General features: G+C 24.9%; 1 protein-coding gene across 1 annotated transcript in view; it reads right to left on the bottom strand.

Annotated features, from left to right (window-relative positions):
- LOC136984771 (carcinoembryonic antigen-related cell adhesion molecule 5-like) overlaps positions 1-21,485 on the bottom strand; it is a 165,187-nt gene extending 143,702 nt beyond the window's left edge. Inside the window, exon 1 of the mRNA XM_067281897.1 lies at positions 21,187-21,485. Coding sequence (XP_067137998.1) covers positions 21,187-21,265 — 79 coding nt within the window. The 5' untranslated portion in view covers positions 21,266-21,485. The remainder of the gene's footprint in view (positions 1-21,186) is intronic.
- Between the last annotated feature and the right edge of the window lie 1,904 nt (positions 21,486-23,389).

Raw genomic sequence — 23,389 nt, 5'->3', positions numbered from 1 at the left:
CGAAATTGATAGTAGGAGGATGAATGCTCACGTTGCAGCTTTCTTATCAATTTTCCAAGAATTTTCTGTATATTTATGCTAAAAAACACGAAATTTTAATTATTTTAATCACTTTAATATCTAAAATTTCGACTAAAACAGCTGAAAATTCGAAATTCGTATGTAAAAAAAAATTAGACACTTGCATTTTTTAAATTACGAAAAGTAAAAAGAAAATTTGCAATTATATGGAGATGTTACGTCAATAACAATCGTTGAAAATTTAATTCTATATCTATTTTAGTTTCATAAAAATCTTGCGGACATTTATATAGACAGACGAATAAAAAAAAAAAAAAAAAATCGAAATCACTCTACGAGTTATTAATATCACTAAAAGTTTAATATAGCCGCTATAAATAATTACTAAATATCCTATTATTTTTTGATTTATTATAAGTTATACTACTAAAAAACCATCATAAATGAGAATATTTGACAAAAAAATATGATAAATAGATATTTTGTAAATTATTAAGGGAAAAAAGCTTCTAATTAAATGGTTAAATTTATGGTTATTCATAATTCATAAAGCAAAATTTAATTAAAATTTTACATTTATTTTAAATAATGTGATAAAGGTTGATATAAATTTCAAAATATTTAATTATCTGATAATTAATTATTATTCTATAAATTCTCAAAAAATATTTATGCTTTTTTTACGATAATTACTTTATAAAAATATATTTTGTTTATATATTATATAAATAATAACACAGATTATTTATTTTATATAATAAAAATAAAGCAGATAATTTAATAAATTAATTTTTTTATATTAATACCTTTAAATTATGTAATAAAATATTATATAATGCAGAATATAGTCATTAGCTGCAGGAAAATTATTTAATTAACATTAAATTAACTAAAATTCTATTTATTATTATTTTTAATTAAAAAATTATATAATTAGTAATTATTTACTGTTTTATAACCGTAAATGAACAATAATATATATGTATAGACTATACATCTTTCATTATTTATGCATAATTCATTTATTAAGTTTAAGTTGTGTCTATAAATAACCTATACCCAATGCTCCATATAAAATATTCTATATAAATGTTAATTTTTAGCATACGTTTAGTTAATTGAAGTTCAGAATATTCGATTATATTCACGTAGGTTTTAATAATTTATTGATAAAAAGTAAAAATTTTTTTTGTCTTTAAGGTATAAAAATAGCATGAATAATTTTTGATAAATTTTATAATTTATAAATTCTAGTTATTTAAGGAAAAAATAGTTACATTAATTATCCTCACTTCATTTTTTTATATATATATTTATATAAATTGTAAACAAGTAAATGATTTAATTCTAGTTTAGTAATTTATTTTGTAAATTATAATAAAACAGAATGATTCAGTTGAAAGGGAAAAAAATGTTCATTACCGGTTTATACAAAGGAGAAAAATACAATAAGCCATTGTAATTGTGTGAGAGGATCGGGTGTAGGGGAGAAACATATTACCTACAAAGGATTATATATTGTGTTTAAAATTAAATCCTGTAGATTTACGAAATTAATTTTTCTTTCTCGTCTTCTTTTAATAAAAAAAGTAAAAAAAAAGAATATTTAGAAATACATTCCTTCAAAGAAATTGATATAATCTAATTTAAAAAAAATGCTTTTTTTTCTTCTTCCATTTGTAATGAAGTAATAATTATATGTGTTGAAAGTTGTATCTAAGAATTTTTCTCTCTTCAAATAGTATAAGTACAATAAATTCTGTTTCGGGTTGGATAACATGTGTTCACGGTTTATACTCATGAATAAGTATTGCCAACGTAATGACAACCTTCACATTTTCCGTGTAGAGAGTGATGCAGAAAAGCAATATCCACAACCAATATTTCTAGAGGTGGTAAGATTTCAATTATAAATCACATATACAATCTTATGACATACGTGTCAGCAACTTTCAACGTCATTTTACTCTTTTATATGCTCCAGGCATCATTTTGTAATTTACTGTATCGTTTCAAACCCCTATATTTTCATAAGAGAAAGTGATACAGTGCTTTCGAGTTACGATATAGAAAAGTTATCGTTGTCAACGATTACCAAAAAAAAAAAAAAAAAAAAAAAGAAAAACCCACCATTCGGATTTAGTGTCACAAACCTTCTTTGTAGATCCTCTAGAAACAAGAAAAGCTATTATCGGCTCAGAAAAGATCCCTTCGATAGAAAGAGATTCTCTAACATTTACACTACACTTTATTCTAAATTATAAAACATTCGATAACTCTTCTTTTTTGTTTGATCATTAACTATTTAATTAATTTAACTAATCTCATTCTTTATTTTAAAAAATGAAATTATTTTTAAACATAATTAACAAAGGATTTATAAGACTTAAAATATATATATAAGCTTTAATTATAACTCTTACGAAAATTTTTATTGTTAATTAACAGCAGATTATATTATTTTTTAATATAAAAAATTCTGAAGAACCATTCAATAGATTAAAAAAACCATACTCTATCAATGACAAGAACTTTCAAACAATTAAATTATATATCTCTTGGGGACTGAGTGGCATTTTTTATCCCTCTTTATCTCAAAAGTTTCAACATAATTATGTCAAAAATTTGTAACTTTAATGTTCTCGAACCGTATTTTCTTTCATTTTTAAATTGAGATATAGAAAAAGCTCATAAATGATTAGTAAAGGTACATTTATAATATTTATAGTGAGAACGACACTTCAAAAAATTATTCGTGAATTATAAAATGAATATCAATGTTAAAAAAAGAGTGAAAAATACTATTAAAATATTAAATAACTTTTCTAAAATGTAATGTCTGCTTAATGCAATGCATTATTACAACATTAATAATTTTATAAGGCATTAAAGTGTTTCTACTTGAATATTTATTTATCTAAAGAAAGAAAAAAAAATGGTTTTGGTGAAGAATAGGAAGATAGAAGAAAAATTGATTTTTATGTAACTCTGCCTTAAATTTAAAAATAAAACTATAAAATTTTATTTTTATTCTGAGGAAAAATATCTCCTATTTCACTTAAGTGTAATTATGCTTTTCTCAATATGTTTAATATTAAAGTAACAACTGAACATGAAATTTAAGAGTAAACTATACTTTTAACTTTAAAATATAAATGCTTTTTTATATAAAATTAAATTTATTTTAAGATAAAGTGCATTGTTATAATGCTTTTCACGTTTATTTAGTTCTGTTTTATATATACTAATTAATATTATTTGAGAGAACATATAAGGTTTTATTCTCCATCAACTATTTTTTGTTAAATATTTATATAATTAATTATAGATTGATAAAGATAAACATGAAGTTGTATATTATACAGTACTGTTACACATGTTGATGTATACTTAAAGAGTGTTTAATGTTGTTTTGTATATACTAATGAGGATTATTATTATATATGTTATTATGTGCAAGAACATCAAACAGTTTTCCTTCTTCTAACAACACTCCCCTGTAATATTTAAGTAATTAATTAGAAATTTATGAAAGTAAACATACAAAAATGGCAGCAATAAATGTCACCAAATAGTAGATAATATATATAATAATTTTTCTAATTTTTTACGTAGTGATAATGTATATGATGTCAAAAACACATAGGTTTAGTATATAATATACGTCTGACATAGAAATAAATTACTAAAACTGTCTCATGACATAATAGATAGTTACAATAACTTCAGTCGTGACAGGGGGTGCCAAAAAAAATTGTAATAATTTCATTACAGAAAGATATCGACATATTTCGATAGCAATATATGCAAATTTTTCATTCGAGAAAAGGGGGATATAGTTTCCATTAATAGAAACAGAGTATTATAAACGTTCCCCCTCATTTAAATTTATAAATGTTATTAAAAAAAATGAATAATTCGATCGAAAAAATTCATTCAATTAATGTTTCTTACTAAGCTACGCAATTTTGGATTTTTTTAAATATTAAGCTGTGGAATTCCAGGTATTTAAATATATATCTGCACAGTGCATCTACTTATAGATAAAAAAATTCACATAAATCCATCGAAAAAATTCGTAACTCATTATTGAAGACGATCCTAGAATATTTTTTTAAAAGTATAATGCTGTATTAAAAGATAGCATTTAATAAAATAATAATAATAATAATTAAACTTTTATTAAAATTTTAAACATATTTTAGAGTGTTCTATTTAATAAATCAATAATAAACGCGAAGAAGTATATTTAAATTGTTGTAGAATATTGTAAACTAATCAGGCATATAATTTGATTCTGTTTGTTGACATTCTAGATATTTGATATTGATTGTAGTGTAAAATGTATATGGCCATGATAATCGTTTTGAAACGTTTGCTTTTCCATTTGTAAAAAGTAAGTTAGAGAATAGAAATAGAGATATTCATTCGATAAGTTGAGAATTCTCACAAAATTAAATCCATAAGTCGGCAAAGAGCGTAGAGTAGATTAGATAAAGGAAAATTGAACAAGAATGTTTCTTTATTGTACTCTTGTGAATACACTTCAATTTGCTTCAGAAAGGTAACGATAGGGGGAGACGAAGGGAAGGAAAAAAAAGAAAGATTTAATACAGGGTCATGAACTCTTGTTACATAAAATTCTTATCCATATGTTATTGACATATGGATAAAAATTATGAAGTCAAAAAATTAACTTTTATTATTACTTATAAAAGAATTTTTAAGATAAATTTTCTCATAATTTATAAGGAACTTTTTTAAAGAAGTGTTGCTTCATGATTTTTTCATTCTAATCAGTAGTTTACTTCACAGAAAATCTATTTCAAAACACTATTATTTATCCAGACTATTAAATGTTTTAGTCGAATCGATATAACGCTATTAGTAGGAAAAATGAAAAGTATTTTGATGCGTTTTTTTCTACCTTATAAATATGTGTAATGCTATTTATAAATTGGATTATGAAAATGTTTTTGTTATACATTTTTTTACATATAAACAAAAAATTTATTAAGAAATATTTTAAATTATTTTTTAATATTATCATTAGTACAGTTAAGCTGTATTCTCACCACTTTCTGTAGTTACATACGAGGCAATTATGTATATATAAATTATATTATTTCCTTTAAAAATAAAAAGTTTAATTTCAATACTTTATTATTCATATCTACAATATAGTAGACATATAAAAATCATAATAACCTTCAGTTTAAATCTTTTCTATTAATATTTTATTATAAATCTAATGAATTCTTTTCTACGGATTAAAATTTAATTTAAACATAATAATTTACACAATAAACACCTTATTTAACATTTAAAAAATCATAAAATAATATTTTATAACCTAATATACAAAATAAAATTAATAACATATTGTAGATAGTAACTAATAATAATAATAATAATGATAATATAAAAAATCTCTCTCCACTTACAATAAAACTTTTCAATAAAATTTATTGTCAATCCAAGTAAAGTGCCAATAAGAAAAATGTGTAAATAGCTTTCACCTTTACCGATATAAATTACTATAAAACGTTTCGTATGAGACAATCTAAAATTTTCTTACTAGATGCTGTAGCTGTAGCTATAAAATATTTTCTAGAAGATAGCTTTTATATATATAATAGAACTTTTAAAAAATATTTTACATACTATCGATCTCTACTACAGTGATTTTCTATTTAAAACATTGTAATATTTTTCATACTGGATGTTACAAATCTGCATGAAGAGTATCACCAAAGAAAATGAAATTTTTCAATCTCCTATACTTAAAGATCCCTAAAACTGTGTTATATAGAGGATAATTTATAAAAAATTTCATCCTATGGATCTCCATAAAGTTACACTATGAAACAATTTATATTTTCACCCTTATGTCAAACGTATCTTCATAAATTCCATGCGTGCGAGTTCTTGTAACATTTTTCTCTCGCTACAGATTTTCCTAAAATAATTTTATAAAATAAATTTAATATTTTATGTATATATAAAATTTATAAAAAATTTTTTTTTCTCATATTTTATAATATTACAAAATTCTACACAATGTCATTCATAATTTGCATTACTTAAATTGATTTTATATTTTAATTTTTTCGTATTTTAAAGTTATTAAAAATTTTTATTATTAAATTAAAATAAAATACGTGATTCTATCATCTGCTTTTTAAAAATGTCAGAAATAATTGAAAATTAATAACAAGTAGAATTTTTAGTAAAATATGCAGAGCTTAGGAGATGTAGTAAACATCCGAATTTTTTCCTTCAAAAAAATTCCAATTTCTAACTAATTTGTATCATTAAAAATCTCAAGCTGAGAAGATATCAAAATAACATGGAGATATACATTTTTATGATAAAACTTTTATACTTACAGATCTTCTTTCGCTGAGAAATCCATTAAGTAGATCGAAACTACTTTACTCTTCATACGATATGTGAGAAACTTCACATAAAATGTGTGCGACTACCGAGAAAACTTTTCTACTGGAGTAATGTTTCTAATTTCGAATGTGTTCTATCTAAATGAATGCCAAACTAATGTATCGAATGACGCAGAGGAGGAGTATAATAACAACTAAATACGGCACTGCTATCGGCAATAATGAAAAAAAACATCACTTTAATAGTATTTGGATTGAATCAAGTTACAGAAGTCCTTTATACTCAATGGATGTGACAGGCAAGTGTGTCGAAAGATAATTCTTTCTGTCAGAGAAAGGAATTTCTTTGATTGGGGCAAAATCTTTCAAAAACATAACTTATGATTTATTTTATTGCGCTTTATGTCTTCTTCTTCTTCATTTTTTTAAAGATAAAATATTCAGGATGTAAACTTATATTCTGTTTTCTACTCCCTCTCAAACTCTGACGTATAATTTACTTAAAAATACTTTCTTTATTCACTAAGAAATAAAATTTCTTGGCTAATAATAAAATGTGTGATATATATAATAATAGACATTAAAATTTTTAAATAAATTTTTTGAAAATAAATTCAAAAAATAGTACAATAGAACAAACTATATTATAATTTATTATTCTATATTTTGGCAAATTTTAATGCTAAAAACAGAATCTGAAACTAGTATAAATAATTTACGAGCAAATATTTTTAATCATATTTTTAATTTATTTAATTTAAAATATATGTTCTCCACCTCAAATTAGTAGTGGCTTCCCCTGTACATCATACTTTTCCTGATAACAACAGCGTCATGCCGGTCATCTATGTAACCGCATTCAGGGGAAAATTTTGAATTGAATTCAAGTGATTTTCGCTCTATACCGGAAGTTCATGTATAGTTAATGGGGGACTCCTGCCCCCAATAATTCCATATCTGGTCTTGATTTATCATCTATCATAGTTCTCGAAATCAAGGAAGAACATACAACAGGCAGACAAACAGACTAAAGGACGACAGTGGGAATTTATAGGTGTATAATTTTTCAAATTGGAGCCCAATTATAAATAAAATGCATAGTAAACAATGTTATATTTGCAGAAATTTTATCTAGTTGGGTAAAACTGGCAAAGAAAATATCAATAGCTACTTCCTACTAGATGAGTTACATTGACAATATGGATCTAGTATTATATATCAAGCACATGTCTAGTTTAGTATGGCTATAGAAGCAATTCTGCCATAAAAATATAAACCAATCAAAACATTTATTAGTCCCAGTTTGATCATTTTTCTTGTTTCTTAGAATTATTTCTAATATTTCATAATTAATTTCCTTAGTAAATATATGATCATTTTCCGACATGCAGGTTTATATACGAAGGAAATTCAAATTTTTCTTTAACTTATAAATTCAGTTATAAAGCAATTGCATATATTAAACTCATATCATAAATCCTTACAGTGAAAATATTCGGTTCATAAATTATAAAGTGACGTCGTGTGTCTTATCGAATAATTTTGCAGTTTAAGTAAATTGCTTAAGTAATTTTATCACTTATATACTTAGAAAAACACGATAAAATATAATTACAGCATAATAAAAGTTAATTTAAAAAAATTAATTTGTAATTAAAAAATTATACGAATTTATCGTGAAAAGATAGCTTTGGTAACAATAAATAAATTGATTAGAAATTTTTAATGGTAATTAAATTAAATATTTATAAAATTAATTTTTACGAAAAATATATCAGATATAAATAGAAATTTCAAACTGTACAGAATATTCTAACCATTCTTTTATCGTTTACTTTCAGAACGACAATCTAAAACCAAAGCTTGAACAAGAAGCAAAAAAAATATCTCTGCATAAAGTTCGACAGAAAATCCCCAATATGGGACTTTCAATGGAAACAAGTTATTTTCAGCAAGCAAATAAAGTTCATCCAATATACATTTGATCGTTGAACGTATTTCTAACACGATTCTAACGGGAAAAAAGGAAGGAAAAAATTCTTTACAAGAAAAATTCTTAAGATAGGTTTGTAATGAAAGATTTTGAATGTAACCAAATATATATACACACACACATATATATTTAATTATTGTTATTTAGATCTTAATATATAAATCAAGATGCGATTTTATTTTGGTTAGAAAAAGAAAAACTGATTCGATTTACGCAACGTTCCTCTACCATATCGATCGCTAAATACGGATTCAAACCTAATTTATAACTTCGCAGAATTTTAGTTTGATAAAACTGGCGAGAAACGAGACAATTCGACAGTGTAAAGTCATCTGAAGCAGGCTATTATAGAAGCTTTGAAAAATATTCATGTGCGAGTGCTTGAAAACTTCGCCAAATCGATAACTAAACGATACGCTATGTTCTTTTATCAAGAGATACTTCCATTAATAAATACTTTAAACTTTTAATGCCACTCGATAATCGGCTCTATAATTTTTACGCCAATCTATACTCAACAATTATGAAGAAATTTGCAATTTCTGCGTTTTATGCCGTTATATTTTAACAGATTTTCAACGTTAAAAATAAGATTAAAAAATAAATAAATAAAATTTACATTTTCCAAACGTTTTTATTTTTAAATTTTTTATTATTTTTACTTTTTAAAGAAAACTTTAAAATCAAATTTACGTTCGCGCTTACGTAATATATAAATTTTATTTAGATATGATCTTATAGAAAACGTAAAGGGTACTCCATAAAGTAGAATTTAATGTCGTTTTCTATATAAATATCAAAAGAATGTATTAAAATAAAATAATTATAAAATTTTAACTTATTTCCTTCTGTAAATATTTAAATAAAATACAATTATATCAATGCAATCCATATTCTCTTACGCCACGAAACGTAAAGATACATTTGCGCCAGTTAATCCACATATATTTTACTGTAATTACGAGAAGCAAATATATTGAAAATAAAATTGAAAAGTATCTTTTTCAGTGCAGAATGCTTAGAAATCAGTTAGCAGATGTAGTAGACAGCAGAAGTTTCAGGATCGTGTCTTAACGGACAAGAAAATAGTCGAAGTGAAAGAGAAGGTGCGATGTGCGAAGAATCTGCGCTCTACACAATGTTTCTAGGCGAGTGATTCCAATTTCCAGAACTCTGTGGGAATACGGATGAATGAACAGCGATACTCTCCGAACTATGAGAAAACACCATCAGAAAGTTCGGTTAAAGCACAACAGAATAAGCGTTAGAATATTTGAACATTACCGAAAATTTGGAAATGTTTTCTTGAATATTTCTCTCTAGTATGATGTAGATAATTTGTATTATTTCCACTTAAATACATCTTTGCCTCCTTTAAGGTTCGATGGTAATAAAGATTATATAATTGGAAATTTATATTTTGAATGTCAATTCGAGAAGAAAATTTCATTCGCATTCTGACAAATTTTCTCTCATTCTTATTTTTTGACAACAAATCGTTTTAAAAGGTGTAAAATAAAATTAGATAATAACATCTGAAAATTGTAAATGACGTAATAACTATTGTGTATTGTTTAATTAAGGTTGAAACTCGCAAATGTCTGTTATTTTACATTTAATGAATACAAATGAATATAAACTGAAAGGAAATTTTATCATTTTGACATCATTTATAATTTGATACTAATTTTAAATATGTCGGGAAGTTATTATTATTATTATTATTATTTTAAAATTTATTTTATCGAAAATTTGATAATATGGCAAAAAAATACGAAGAAGATATCTTTGGTATCTATATTAAATAAAGCGAATCAAATTTGGATAAATGCTATCCTTTTAATGTATTAGAGTAATAGTGTTGTCCAGTAATAAATCAGATTATTAAGGACATTTTTCTACTTTCTATTATCTATCAGATCAAATTTTTGCTTTATAGCTCTTATCCAAGTAGAATTTCGATGAAATATTCAGTAGAAAATACTACAAATTATTTTATCAATATTATGAAATTGTTTGTGATCGAATCACCATTGAAAGTGAATACAGTAAGTGAATTTAGAAAATCAAATAATTAAGAAAAGAACTAAGAGAATCGATATAACAAATAAAGTAAAACGAGTTTAAAGTGTAAGCTAAAAATTTTTTAAATAATGTATTTTAAGAACTTAAAAACCTTTTCAAATGCATTGTAACACATTTTTTTAAAGTACCCGATCCTTAGAATAAACATAATATTTATAACGTAGTAAATACACATAATAGTCAAAATGGAGTATAACATTTTTTATAAATTGTATATACAATCACCCGATAATCCGTAATTATCCGGCATGCTATTGTTCTGCCAATTAGAATATGTTCAGACACGTGATACGCTAGACTTCCGGGTTGAAATTGAGGCGATGGTGGGGGTGCCCTTGCATTTTGTTACATGTCAGGAGATCGAGGGTGGGATCGGAGCGACGTGTCAAGAAAAATTACCCCATTTTGTTACAGCACTTGTTTGTGTCGGATCGAGCATTGCTGTGTTTTGTACAAAACACAGCAATGCTCGACTGTTTACAATGCATTTGATGCATTTACAGAATGTACAGCAATGTCTACAACGTTCAAACAGCATTTATCTCATTAAATTTTGCAAAAATACAAAGAAGCTCGATAATCCGGCATTATCGATTACCCGACGCCATTTTGGTCCCGCGGGTACCGGATTAACGAGCTTGATAAATAAGCCTAAACTTCCAACTTATTATAAAAGCAATACACATTTTTCATAAGAAATTTAAGGTGTATTCTTTTTGTCATCGTAGTGTACAGTACACTTTAACGTCAGTTTGATGTCATCTTTATACTTTACCATATTAAATACGCAGAAATAACGTCAAAATGTCGTACGATGTGGCAAAACGAATTTGAATGTTTCCCTATTCAAATTTTAAATAATTAAACTTTGACTTTACGTGTTCAAGAAATATTTCGTGTGTAGTACTATATTAATAGTTAACAATACATTAAATATTGATATGAAGTTTGAATATATATGACGCAATATATACGTAATCAAATATATTTATATAATATTAATATTCAAACTACTCAACATTGAATATCGTAAAATTTCTGTATAGTTTAATAAACTATATGTTATACAATAGCAGTCAATATACAGTAGTATATATTCATAAATGTATCAGAATATATTAGCAAACTTATTAAATACATTTATTAATATTCATGTGCAAAAATTTCTAATTTTCATAGTTTTCTTCATTGAAAGAGACCCGAACCCACGAGTTTTCAATCTATTATTTTTTTAGACACATATTTTATATACTTTTTAATGTATTTATTAGTTCATGAATAAATTAAATGGTTAAAATGAATTATTCTCCAGTTAAATTAAGTGTTTCCAATAATTTATCTGGTTGGAATTCAATGAAAATGGGTTCGGATCCCATCGGAATTATACTTTTTTTTCTGTCTGAATTTTTCTACATTTGTATGGATCTATATATATATATACTGGATTAAATTACATTACGTACTGTACTTCCAATTTTGCTAGAAACATTAAAACTTGAATAGCTGGTTTGTCTAATAACAGATCGATCACTCAATTCATCAATTCATGAATATATTATGCAATTAAAATTAGTTATTCCCGTGACAAACGTAAATAATCCCATAAGAAACTAAAGATAATTGTGTCTTGATAGCATAGTTAGTGAGTGCATTCACTATTTATATACCAGGAGTGAATTTATTTTCCATCCGAAACGAATGACACTTTTTCTATTTGAATATTTAGATGTTTATATATTTATTAACTCGTCTAGAATGTTTATATTTCATCCGCCTTTCATCTTCCAGTGCCTTATTCTTTACTAGAAACCGATTTTGCATGTATTATATTTTAAATAATCGGTGCATAAATTATATACAAAATAATCTAGCTTATAAACAAAGTGATGTAGAACGTATATAAATATTTAAAATGCAGTTATCAACACTTTCAATATTCGTTCTCATCATAAATTTACACACACATCACCCCATTTAGAAAGCTTTACTAAACAACAATATATGCAAATCAAATCTACACACGTAAAAAAAAGAAAGAAAATATATCATTTATTTTTTTTAAAAATTTACATTAAATTTTTTAAATAAACTAATCAAATATTCGTTTAATTTAAAGAAATTACAGAGAAGGGCTTAAGGAATAATTCAGTTTAAAGCACGAAAAAAAAGAATTAAAACTGATGTTTCTTCTATTAATTTACACTCTTCGTTAAATTTGCATTGTTTTCTTTAAATGCTTATTATAAATGGATTTTGTTTAATTTGCAAAACATCTCACGTATAACCACAAAAGATAATAAATTTAGAAGTTGTCATGATAAGGATCAGAATCATTTCGTGACGTCAACCGAGAGCATTAAGGAATAATCATTAGTATTCTTTAATAATTATAACGTTGAAATTACTTTATTTTTCTGATTGCATATTTAAATAATAACTTCAGCAATCTGTAATTACAATTATACGGATATTTAACTTTAAAAAAAAATTATATTTCTCTCTCTTTGCTTTATTTAATTCGCGAATTTAACAAATTAAAGAAACAAAAAGAAAGTACCTGTGTATATTCATTGCTCTTACTTAAATATTCTAAATTATGTAGGAAGTTAGTTAATTAAATTGTAATTTTTAAATTTTCATTATCTTAATGGAAATTATATATATTAATTGCATTCAACAGATATATGTATGTGTAGTTATTTTTAAAATGATTTCAATTTAATGAAGTTAACTGAAGTTGTTTAAAATCACGTGTAAATTAATAGGTGTGTAATTTTTAACACATGCTACTCGAGTATTATTCATTATCACGAATAAAATATTAAATAATAATTATGATTCAACAGAAATCAATAACGTTTTATTTAACTGTTTAAACCATTGTTTTAATTATTTTTAAGAATAATAATTATTTGAATTTGAATTACATTTAATGTATTAATATGGTTCTTAACTTGAGTTGCACGCAAAGCACACTTTCCTCCAAGGGAGTGAGAGAATTTATATTACAGATGTTTAAAAATTATAGTTTATGACTTGAAACACCGTCATTATTTATCTTAGTGCATCCCAAAACTCCACTATTATTTTTATATCTATTTGAGCTTTGCACCAATACAATTTTGGAGGTTTTGGAGGGTTTTTCTTAATTGCTTAAGCTATGCATGTACAATACTTTTGTGCATTTTCTCGCATGTATATTAGCCTGAATTTAGGCTAAAATATATGTGAGAAAGTATATGACTCTTAAATTTAAAAAAAAAAGTGATGAGGGTGCAAGAGCACTTTTTAAAGGTTGAAGGTGTGAAGACAGAGAAAAAAGGTCAAGAAGCGATGCATTAATGGAAATTCTTGCTACAATTTACCAAACAATACATAAAGTAATATTAAATAATTAGTTTATATTTGGTATAAATGACAAAAAAGTTATTATTTATACATAATATTCTTATAATGATAATTTAATCAATAATTGTAATTAAACAAAGTTGTATTATTTAATAAATACTTCTTTTCCTTAAATATTAAATATAATAATTATAAATATATTATATTTAAAGAAAATTCTGTTATTACTTTCATAAAATTGGAAAAGAATCTTGAAAAATATATCAGAAATTGATTTATTAGAATTTAATGCTGTCAATAACAGCAAGTGTAGCAAAATTTTTTTCTGCTTTAGTAACATTTAATCTCTGTATCTAATTTCAGTAGCGTGAAACCTGAGTAGAATATTAATGCATAAAAATTAGAAAGATATAAATAAATATATATTGTATTTTTAATGATGTTTATGATGTATTTTTACTAATATAACCTTTTCTTTATAGTTATTACTGGAATAATAATACAGGAATTATAATAAAAAAATTAAATTATTAATTTATAATAAAGAATTTTATGTAAAAGTAAATTTTAAAGTAATATATACATAGTAAATAATTTATTAGATGGTTTTTTTCAATCGTGATGCTTGATGCAATTAGTGTACTGTAGTAAGTACATTGATTTAGAAAGGAAAATTGTTGTGGCAAATAAAAGTTAACTGTATAACAAATATAATAATTTTCTTTTTTTAGTTATAGTGAGAAAAATTATCAATAAATTCGTGATCTTTACTGCTTCAGTACACATTATATCTGTTACGGATTACCTTATAGACAACTATTGGCAATGTGCCATTTTTGGAAGTGGTACATAAAAAAAAGTTTCGACATTCATCAATAAGATGAAGATGCAATCTATTGTTAGATATCTATTTTAATCTTGTAACAAAGTTAAAATACAATATATACAAAATTACAATAAAAATATAATAATTAAAGTTGATACTATATATAGAAAATTTGCATATAGATGAGTGATAACGAGTTAAATTTTCATATCTAATCTGTAGAAATTCTGACTTTTCTTGAATGAAAATTCAATATTTAAATGTTATTTTATTTTTAGATTTAAGTATTTATTAATAAATTTAAGATTTATTTGAAAAAAAATCGTATAACACATCATTTTTATTAATAAAACTAGCAAAATTTAAGTTATCAAACTGTTATCTCTTTTAAAAAAAAAAAACATTTTTATGGATAGAATTATAGAAATTAGTGATAGCATCAAATAGAAATCTGAATTTATAAATTTTTCACAAATTTCTAGTATTAAATTTATAGTTTTAATCTGACAAAAATGCGAAAGATATCATTAAAACACCAGCGCATCATTCGATTAAAGTTAACTTTAATAAGTCATCGTGTTAATTTTAGAATTTTTATCATCAATTGGAAACATAAAATTAATAAAATATTTTTACAAATTTGATATATTAAATTTCAAATTAATCTTCTAAAAATATTAGATAAATGGACAAACGTACATCATCATTTGTATCAATGTAAATTTAACTTCAGCTACTTTAACAATTAGAGAAAACATATTTGTTTTCTTTTTGTATAGCAGAAAACAGTATAAAAATATTTATTGTTATATAATAATAGCCTATAGTTCATTAATTTTTTGATAATGTTGAACTAGATTATAAATGAATTTCGTGAAGGAGAAATTATTGCTGAAGAAATATTGATTTTACTCTTGAGCTTCTTTTTTCGTGTTTGTTTTGTCATTCTACCTCTACTGTAAAGTCAATTATTGTGACATCGTTACTATTTTCTACTACGAAAGATTTTTCTATATTCAAAAGTTTTGATTGAAAGATATCGATATAATTCACAAATCGAATTTTTCAATTTAATATCCTAAACTGATATACCATTGGTAGAGATGAAATCTCAGCATCACAAAAAAAATAAAAAATTCTGTTTATATAATCTATTGATAGATTAGATTACATACATGCTTATAATATATAATATAATTACATTTTCTTATTTTATTTATTTTCATATATAATATATATATTACTTATTTTATTAACTTAATTATATAAAATTGATTATAAATATTTAAATAATTTTATATATTTATTCTTGTAACAGTTAAATAATTAAAAATAAATGCAACAAAATTTAATTTAATTAAATTGATATTTGTTTAAAAAATAAAATAAATTAATTCCTTTAAAACCTTTTTAAAATATTATCATTATATTTTTGATTATATTAATTTTTAAATATTTTAAAGTTATTTTTTTAAACAAAATTACTTTATATCATCCGAAAAATACAGTAAACATCATTAACTTTTATCAAATTTCAAATAATTTTTAAAAAAAAATAAATTATATATATAAATGTAAATTTTTAAAAGAAGGTTTATAAAGATGTATTATTATTATTGTATATACATAAGAGGTATAGAGAGAAAAACAAATTCTAGTATTTCAAAAGAAAAGAAAAATAATGTTAAACAAATCTACATATCTATAAATTTATAAGTAAAATAAACAAATATCCAATTTAACCATCCTTTTCTAAAATCAAAAATAAATAAAGAAAAATAATGCAAAAATAAAAAATAAAAAAATACCTAAAGTGGAGTGTGAGCGTATAAATTTATTTAACAAAATCGATACAGACATTTGTTCACCCAACATACTATTTACCATAAAACAAATCTACTTACATTTCGGATCTGGGAATTAATGTAGTAAATTTAACACGAACTCAAGCATATAATGAACTGACGTAAGAGTTATCCTTTATACAGAATACATTCTTAAACTAACACGAATAGAAAATTATATTATTATTATTATATATTTTAGCCTCATTCCATTTCTACAATTGTTTTGTTTATATAACTTTTAGTTTCAGTAAATAAAAAAATCCACTTGGAATTTTATAAAAGTGTAATGCGCGTCATAGAAATCGGTTAAAAGTATTAGAAATGCTAGAAACCGAGAAAACTGATTCCCACATCAACAAAATAGATTAAGGATCCTACAGTATTTGTCCTTATTCTGACCATCTGGGTGTCAAGACATGAAAGTTTCATCACTATACTTCTACTAGAAGCCCAGAGCGAATTCTGATGTACACAAACATAAATACATACAGTTAAAATAAGAAAATATTCACTATATTTAATACTTTATTCGTGTATTTAAATATAAATTATGTTTATTTATATGGAATTATAATAATAATTATTATTATTATCATTATTTTTTTAATAGAAGAAATAAAGTTTACTATCAGTTGTTAAAATATTTCGATGAATTCTATTGCCAAATACATTTACACTAATGGTAAAACAGACTTTATGTTTTCGTATCACGCACATTTAAGTATGAGTGAAATGCATTTCGTGATATCCGGAATTGTATTTTTTCTTTGCTTCTTCTGTCCATGTGTTTAGTTTATCTGTATTATAAAATGCGAACGTAAAAAAATAAAGAATAAAATTTGTAAATAATAAAAAAAAATATATGCACTTGAAAATATATTTTTTTTTTCTTCCCCCTGATGCATTGTTCTATCGATATTTATAACTTATACAATTTTCTTTTGTAATTAACACTACTTTAAATGAGGTAATAATTACTTAAAATTGACGTTTGAAAAATTGGATATAGATAATGATATAGGAAATTTAGTAAGGATATAAAAGCAATTATTTTTGTAGATAATTACAAGAAACCGCAATCGAAAAATTAAGGGTAAGTAATTAAAGTTTCGAGTACGTAAAAGAACAACCTTTAAAAAAAAATTCTATTAATTGTAAAAATTTAAATTAGTTATAGAAAAATTTATTCATATGTTAGGCGTATTCGTATGTATATATTTAATAAGAAAATTTAATAAAATATTATATCCTATTAACATATTTCCCTACATCGTTTATCGTTATCGTGAAGTTTAAGTGATAAGCTAACTTGATAAATAGTTCTTGCTTATAAGCAACTATATTAAAATTTTTCATCTTTTTTTATAATAAAAAATATAATATGATGGAAAGTGGAATTTTTATAATTATTTGTTTAAATAAAGATTTATTTCTTACTTCAAAATTAAAGATTTTAGTGATGCTAGTTGAGAATGATGTATCGTTGCAAATTTAAGCGTTTAATAAAATTTAAACAGAATAAAATATATAAAAATATAATGAAATTTAGAAGATAAACTCTAAAAATAGGAGATATATTTGGTTTTATTGTAGATATAATTAAAATTTATAAAAATGCAAATATTTCGTCAGATAAGCTTCTGTTTCTAATATTGTTAAACGTTAAAGTATAGGAACTTTACAACTTCGTGTAGAAAATCATAATAATTTAAATATAAAATAATTAATTAACTAAAAATTTTCAATATTGAAATGTAATTTTGGTTAAATGTTGTAATCAAAACACTTATGTATAGTAATTAGTTCTTCTCTACAAGAAAAGAATTTAATCAGTTGCTGTTTAATTACGTATAAAATTAATAAAATTTCATCAAAATATTATATATAAACAACTTGTTTAATGATAAAATTAAATTTCTAACATTAACTTAGAGAATGGAATTTTAGAAATTTCTCTTCAAAACAACAGAAGAAGAAGAAAAAACAATTAAAAAATGAAATTGATAAATTTCAATTTATTTAAACCGAAATTTTTAATTTTATATATATATAACAATTTTTCTTTTTATCATTGAGAGAATTTACAAAAATGTAATTTACAAATTTACAAAAAAAAATACTGCAAATTTCTTATTATAAAAATATAATTGAATGTAAACTTTTTCGAAACAAACTTTAATTCTTTAAATTTCATAAAGATAAAAAACAAAAAAAAAATTAAAATTAAAAAAAATAAAACTTTATTTAAATAAATTCATAAATTCTGTTACTTTCATTTATTGTTTTTATATTATTATTATTATTTATTAAAGTTGTGAATTTTCTTATCTAACATATAGCAAGATTTTTACTTATTGTTGATGATTTAGATAAGATTTTACTAGTAAAAAGATAGATTTATTTTATATAATTTCATATATTCGAAATCTGATCATACAGCACTCATCAAAATTAAAGTGAAGAGGAAGAAGAAGAAGAATATTCTCTGCATTTTTCATTAAAGTAAAAAGATTTTATGCAAATGGAAAAAATAATGCTGAAAAATATTTTTAAAATATAATTTCTTTATATTATTATTATTATTTTCTTAAATATTTATGAAAAGAAAACTTTAAGCAGATATTATTTAAATACAATTGGAATTGTTAATATAAATAACGAAGTTATTTACAATTCTCTCTAGAGTATAAAGTATTTTTAATAAAATAACTTTTCCTTAGCATCAAACAGTAACACATTCCAAGAATATAATTCAAGACGAATTTATTATTTAATATTGACATTCCTCTGTGGATATTCTTGAATATAATGAATCAGTCGGTAAGAGGTTAAGACTGTATAGTTAAGGAACAACTTTACCTCAAGTAGTAGAGGATATTGCTGAAAAATATAAAATTTATACCAGGAAAAATGTAAAATATTTGTCATTTATTGAATTGAGAATCAATTTATTTATTTTTAGTCACTCACGAAATACATTTAGTCCATTATTTTATTTTTTAAAAAAAGTAGGAAAAGTGAAGATGCTCTTTAAATTGCACATGCATCAAAACTTTTAAATTGTAATGATGCAAGTGCATTAACCGTACCGACAATGTCAAGGAAGAAGAATCCATTGTTCTCTAACTAAAACACTAAAGAGATCCAGATAGGAAAAAGACAGGTATTAGAGAGTGATAAGAGAAAAGAAGGTGAAGATGGGAAAGTAGAAACATGTAAAAGGTTACTTGCGGTGGAAATCCGAGGCTGAAAACTGTTTCTTCAACGTGGCGGATTATCCTGATTAAGGAGAGAAGAAAACCTTTTTCTTAAAGAAAAAAAATAAGTATAAAAAGCTAGATAAAAACAGAAAATGCCAGATATAAAAAAAAGAATGTGTAATGCTTCACGCCCGTTGTACTCATTATCTCTTCTCGCTCTACTTGGCCTAGAAATAAATTAGCTATCAGTGTCCACAAGGAGAATAGAAGTGTGTAAAGAAGAGGAGGGAAGGACAAACAAAAAAAATTCTCTTTAGGATATAATTCTATCTATTTAGTACAATTATGCTTCTTTATTCATTTCCAAATGTTTAAAATTAATTTACTTCACAGTTTAGTCGAATCTTCATGAAAAGAAACTTATCCACCTGAATTTATCTCATATTATAATTTTCGAAATAAAATATCCTGTCAGATTTCTTGTAACTAGCTTAAATTAATGTTTAAATTTAAAATAATTTAATAAAAGTTTATTAATAAGGAATTATTCCGTAGAAAAATTTATCTATTCATACCCGTGAGAACGAAAAATTTTGTCAAAGAATTAATTAAAGTCAACGTAATTGATGCATACGATACTAATTAGAACAAATATTAAAGTACAAAACAAATATTTTATTTGTGAAAAGTTTAAGAGACTCGAAAATGCTTTTAACCTCGAGGGATTTTTGAATATAAAGTATTTTTAAAGATAGAAAAATCGTATTGAGATATTGTACACTTCTTATTATGATTCATTACGGGAGTAAAATTTTTAAAAATATATATATATTTTATATAATGATTACCCTTAAATCATTTTTGACGAGGGAATAATATTACAGTGCTGTGTTTAGTCAACTATATTGGATGTTGTACTTACGAGATCGAACTATATAGTAGGTGGACCTCCTTAAAATGTAATGGCTTTGTAGGAAAATGCACGGTGGAAAAGATTTAGATCTGCCCTCGAGCGGTTTCGGATAGCTTTTGTTGTAAAATACTAATAACGGTATATAAGATAAAGAAAAATTTCGTTCTTAAATATACTTCTTAATGGCTCTTCTCTGGTAAGAAGTTTTCTTGTAGTATTTTCGTTCGATTTGAACTGATGTATAATATCTTTAATTATAAGACAGAAACAGACATGTTTGTTTTTCGGATGAAAACACATCCTATTTTGCCTTATAAATATAGAATTATTAATTTTAAAATTCCAGCTTTAGTTTATTATTTTTTACGTCGCTTACTTTAGATAATGAGCTACTAACAATACGGATATTTTATATTGTAAAGCTAATTGAAGGGGTCATTTGTATATAGGATACGTAAAAATCACGGCAGGGAATAATTTCTGCCATTTTGCATTATAAACAGAAGCAATTATTAAGGAGAAAAAACTAGAAATGGAGTAAAATTATATACTCACCCAAAGCACGAAAGGCAAATAAAGTCAATTGAAAGAAGCAAGCGATGACATCCAGTAATTTGCACGAACGACGGCCCATTCCGTCCCGTTATGAACAGCACAGCACGATAGATAAGGAAACGAGAGCTAGGACACTGTGGGGTGAATAAGCGACACAAAACTTAGCCAATTCAGGACTTTCTCTTAACTCCCCCTTCTCACTTTCCCAGCCTCCTGGGTACGGATAAAATCCGTGTAACACAAGTTCGCCTTCCACTCGTCTATTGGCACAGCAGTAGAACTGGAGGAAAGCGACCTCTTCGTGGTTGCCAACGCATAACTCTCTCACTCTTCCACTCCTCGATCGAATCGTAGCAGGACTGCTCCACTAACTACGGAGGGAGGAAGATGACGATGCACTCGATATCGTCATCGCTATCATTTCGTCATCTGTTCAGATTTTCTAAGGCTAGTATATGCCAAATGGTTCCACTTTAAAACCAAAGGATGAAAGGGGTGAAAAAGTAACTTCACGTCGAGAACTTACGTATTATGGCCATCTCCCATGGCGGTTATTTAATAGCACATTTACGCCGGTGTAAATATCGTTTCGCTACTGATAGCAGATGCTTTTAATGGAATTTGTAGAGTAATTGATAAGATAGCAATATATGACGAGAAAACGTGTGAAGAATTTTAAAAATTACCAATGTCAGAATCTGATTTAATGTAGCTCCAAGCTCGTGTAATATACAGTTAAAGCTCACATCTAATGCTCCTTACCCGTAAAGAACATAAATGGTTAAGCTTGAGTAAAATCTTATGTAAATCAGTTTTATCTTTAATCTTTCGATCGTTTCATTGATTGACTCGTTAGAAACGTTTTCGAGACAGATATATAAGTTTATAAATGAAAATTTTTGATGAATATGTAGCAAAACTCGACTTGTCAGTGGAGAAACAGTTTAAAAAATGGTTTTGACATTAAAAGAAAGAAACTAATATTTTATTGCGTGGAGAATTTTCTGCAACATGCGACTAGAACATTATATATATATGTAGGCCTATATAAAAAAAAATAATAATTTACACTCGTCGCAATATTGTTGTATTTTAATGCCTTCTTTAAATATTAATATCATTCTTACTTAAGTTCTTCTTCTTTATGAAAATCAAATATAACCTAAACATAAATATTTTTTTGCATAATTTAAATTGGAGAAATTTACATATAAAATCTATTTGCATGAGGATAGCAAAAGAAATATTAGTGGACATTTATAGAAACAGATTTTGAAACGGGTTTAATAAGAAAATAACCGAGTGACTTCTGTTAATCGTTTCCAATATCGCGTATTGATTTGTGTTAACAGTTGCAGAATTTTGGCATCGGACCAGTTATGACACAAGCTGGTGAAGCGACAGGCCAGTTAGTCAGGGTTGTCACCAAACACTGACACTGTCTCTCGGAGAAGGTTAATGAGATATTTGATCTGTGGGTAAGGAAGCAATGCTGCAAACACCATATGACACCGCGCTTTATGGTTCGTATTGTGATTTACTACTTTACTGCTACCTGATCCATTGGTAAAATTTACAAATCCTTACAGTTATCGTTTAAATAGGATTAAGGATGTGGTCAGGGAAAAACTAACGACTTTCTCTTTTAACTTGATGATCCATGGCGTCGATTAAGTTTGTATAAAATTTCGATTTTTACCCCGATAAGAGGAAAGAAATAGTATTTTTCTAAAGACAAACCGGAAAAGAATTGAATTATATCGACTTTCTTCAATTGCCTTAAAAATGGGAAATAGTAAAGTGATTTAAACATTACAATCTTAATCGATATAATGGCTGTTTACTGCTACAGGACATGAAACAAGCAGTGCAAACTTTCAAACAAAGACTATACATTTATCACAGCTATTCATTACTCTTTATCTTAGATGATTTACCATGTTTATTGTTTCATTAAAGAAATTTAATTTGAATTAAATACTTATACAGAGAGCTAAAGTTTGTTGGGAGGATGTTGAAAGCTGAGAAGAATGAAATTCAATCACTCTCTCTCTTTCTCTCTCTTTGATAACACTAAAGATCACTCAGCTGTTAAATTTTCCACACGTTTATGATTACTTTGCAAATATTAATCTCCAAACCTAATTTCTATAATAATTAATAGACTCCACGTTTAATTTTTTAATTAAAATATAATTATTGT

Source organism: Centruroides vittatus, unplaced genomic scaffold (genome assembly GCF_030686945.1).
Source record: "Centruroides vittatus isolate TY-2023 unplaced genomic scaffold, ASM3068694v2 contig_927, whole genome shotgun sequence".
Classification (NCBI taxonomy): domain Eukaryota; kingdom Metazoa; phylum Arthropoda; class Arachnida; order Scorpiones; family Buthidae; genus Centruroides; species Centruroides vittatus.
The sequence above is the reverse complement of the archived record's forward strand: the minus strand, read 5'-3'. Positions and strand labels throughout refer to the sequence as shown.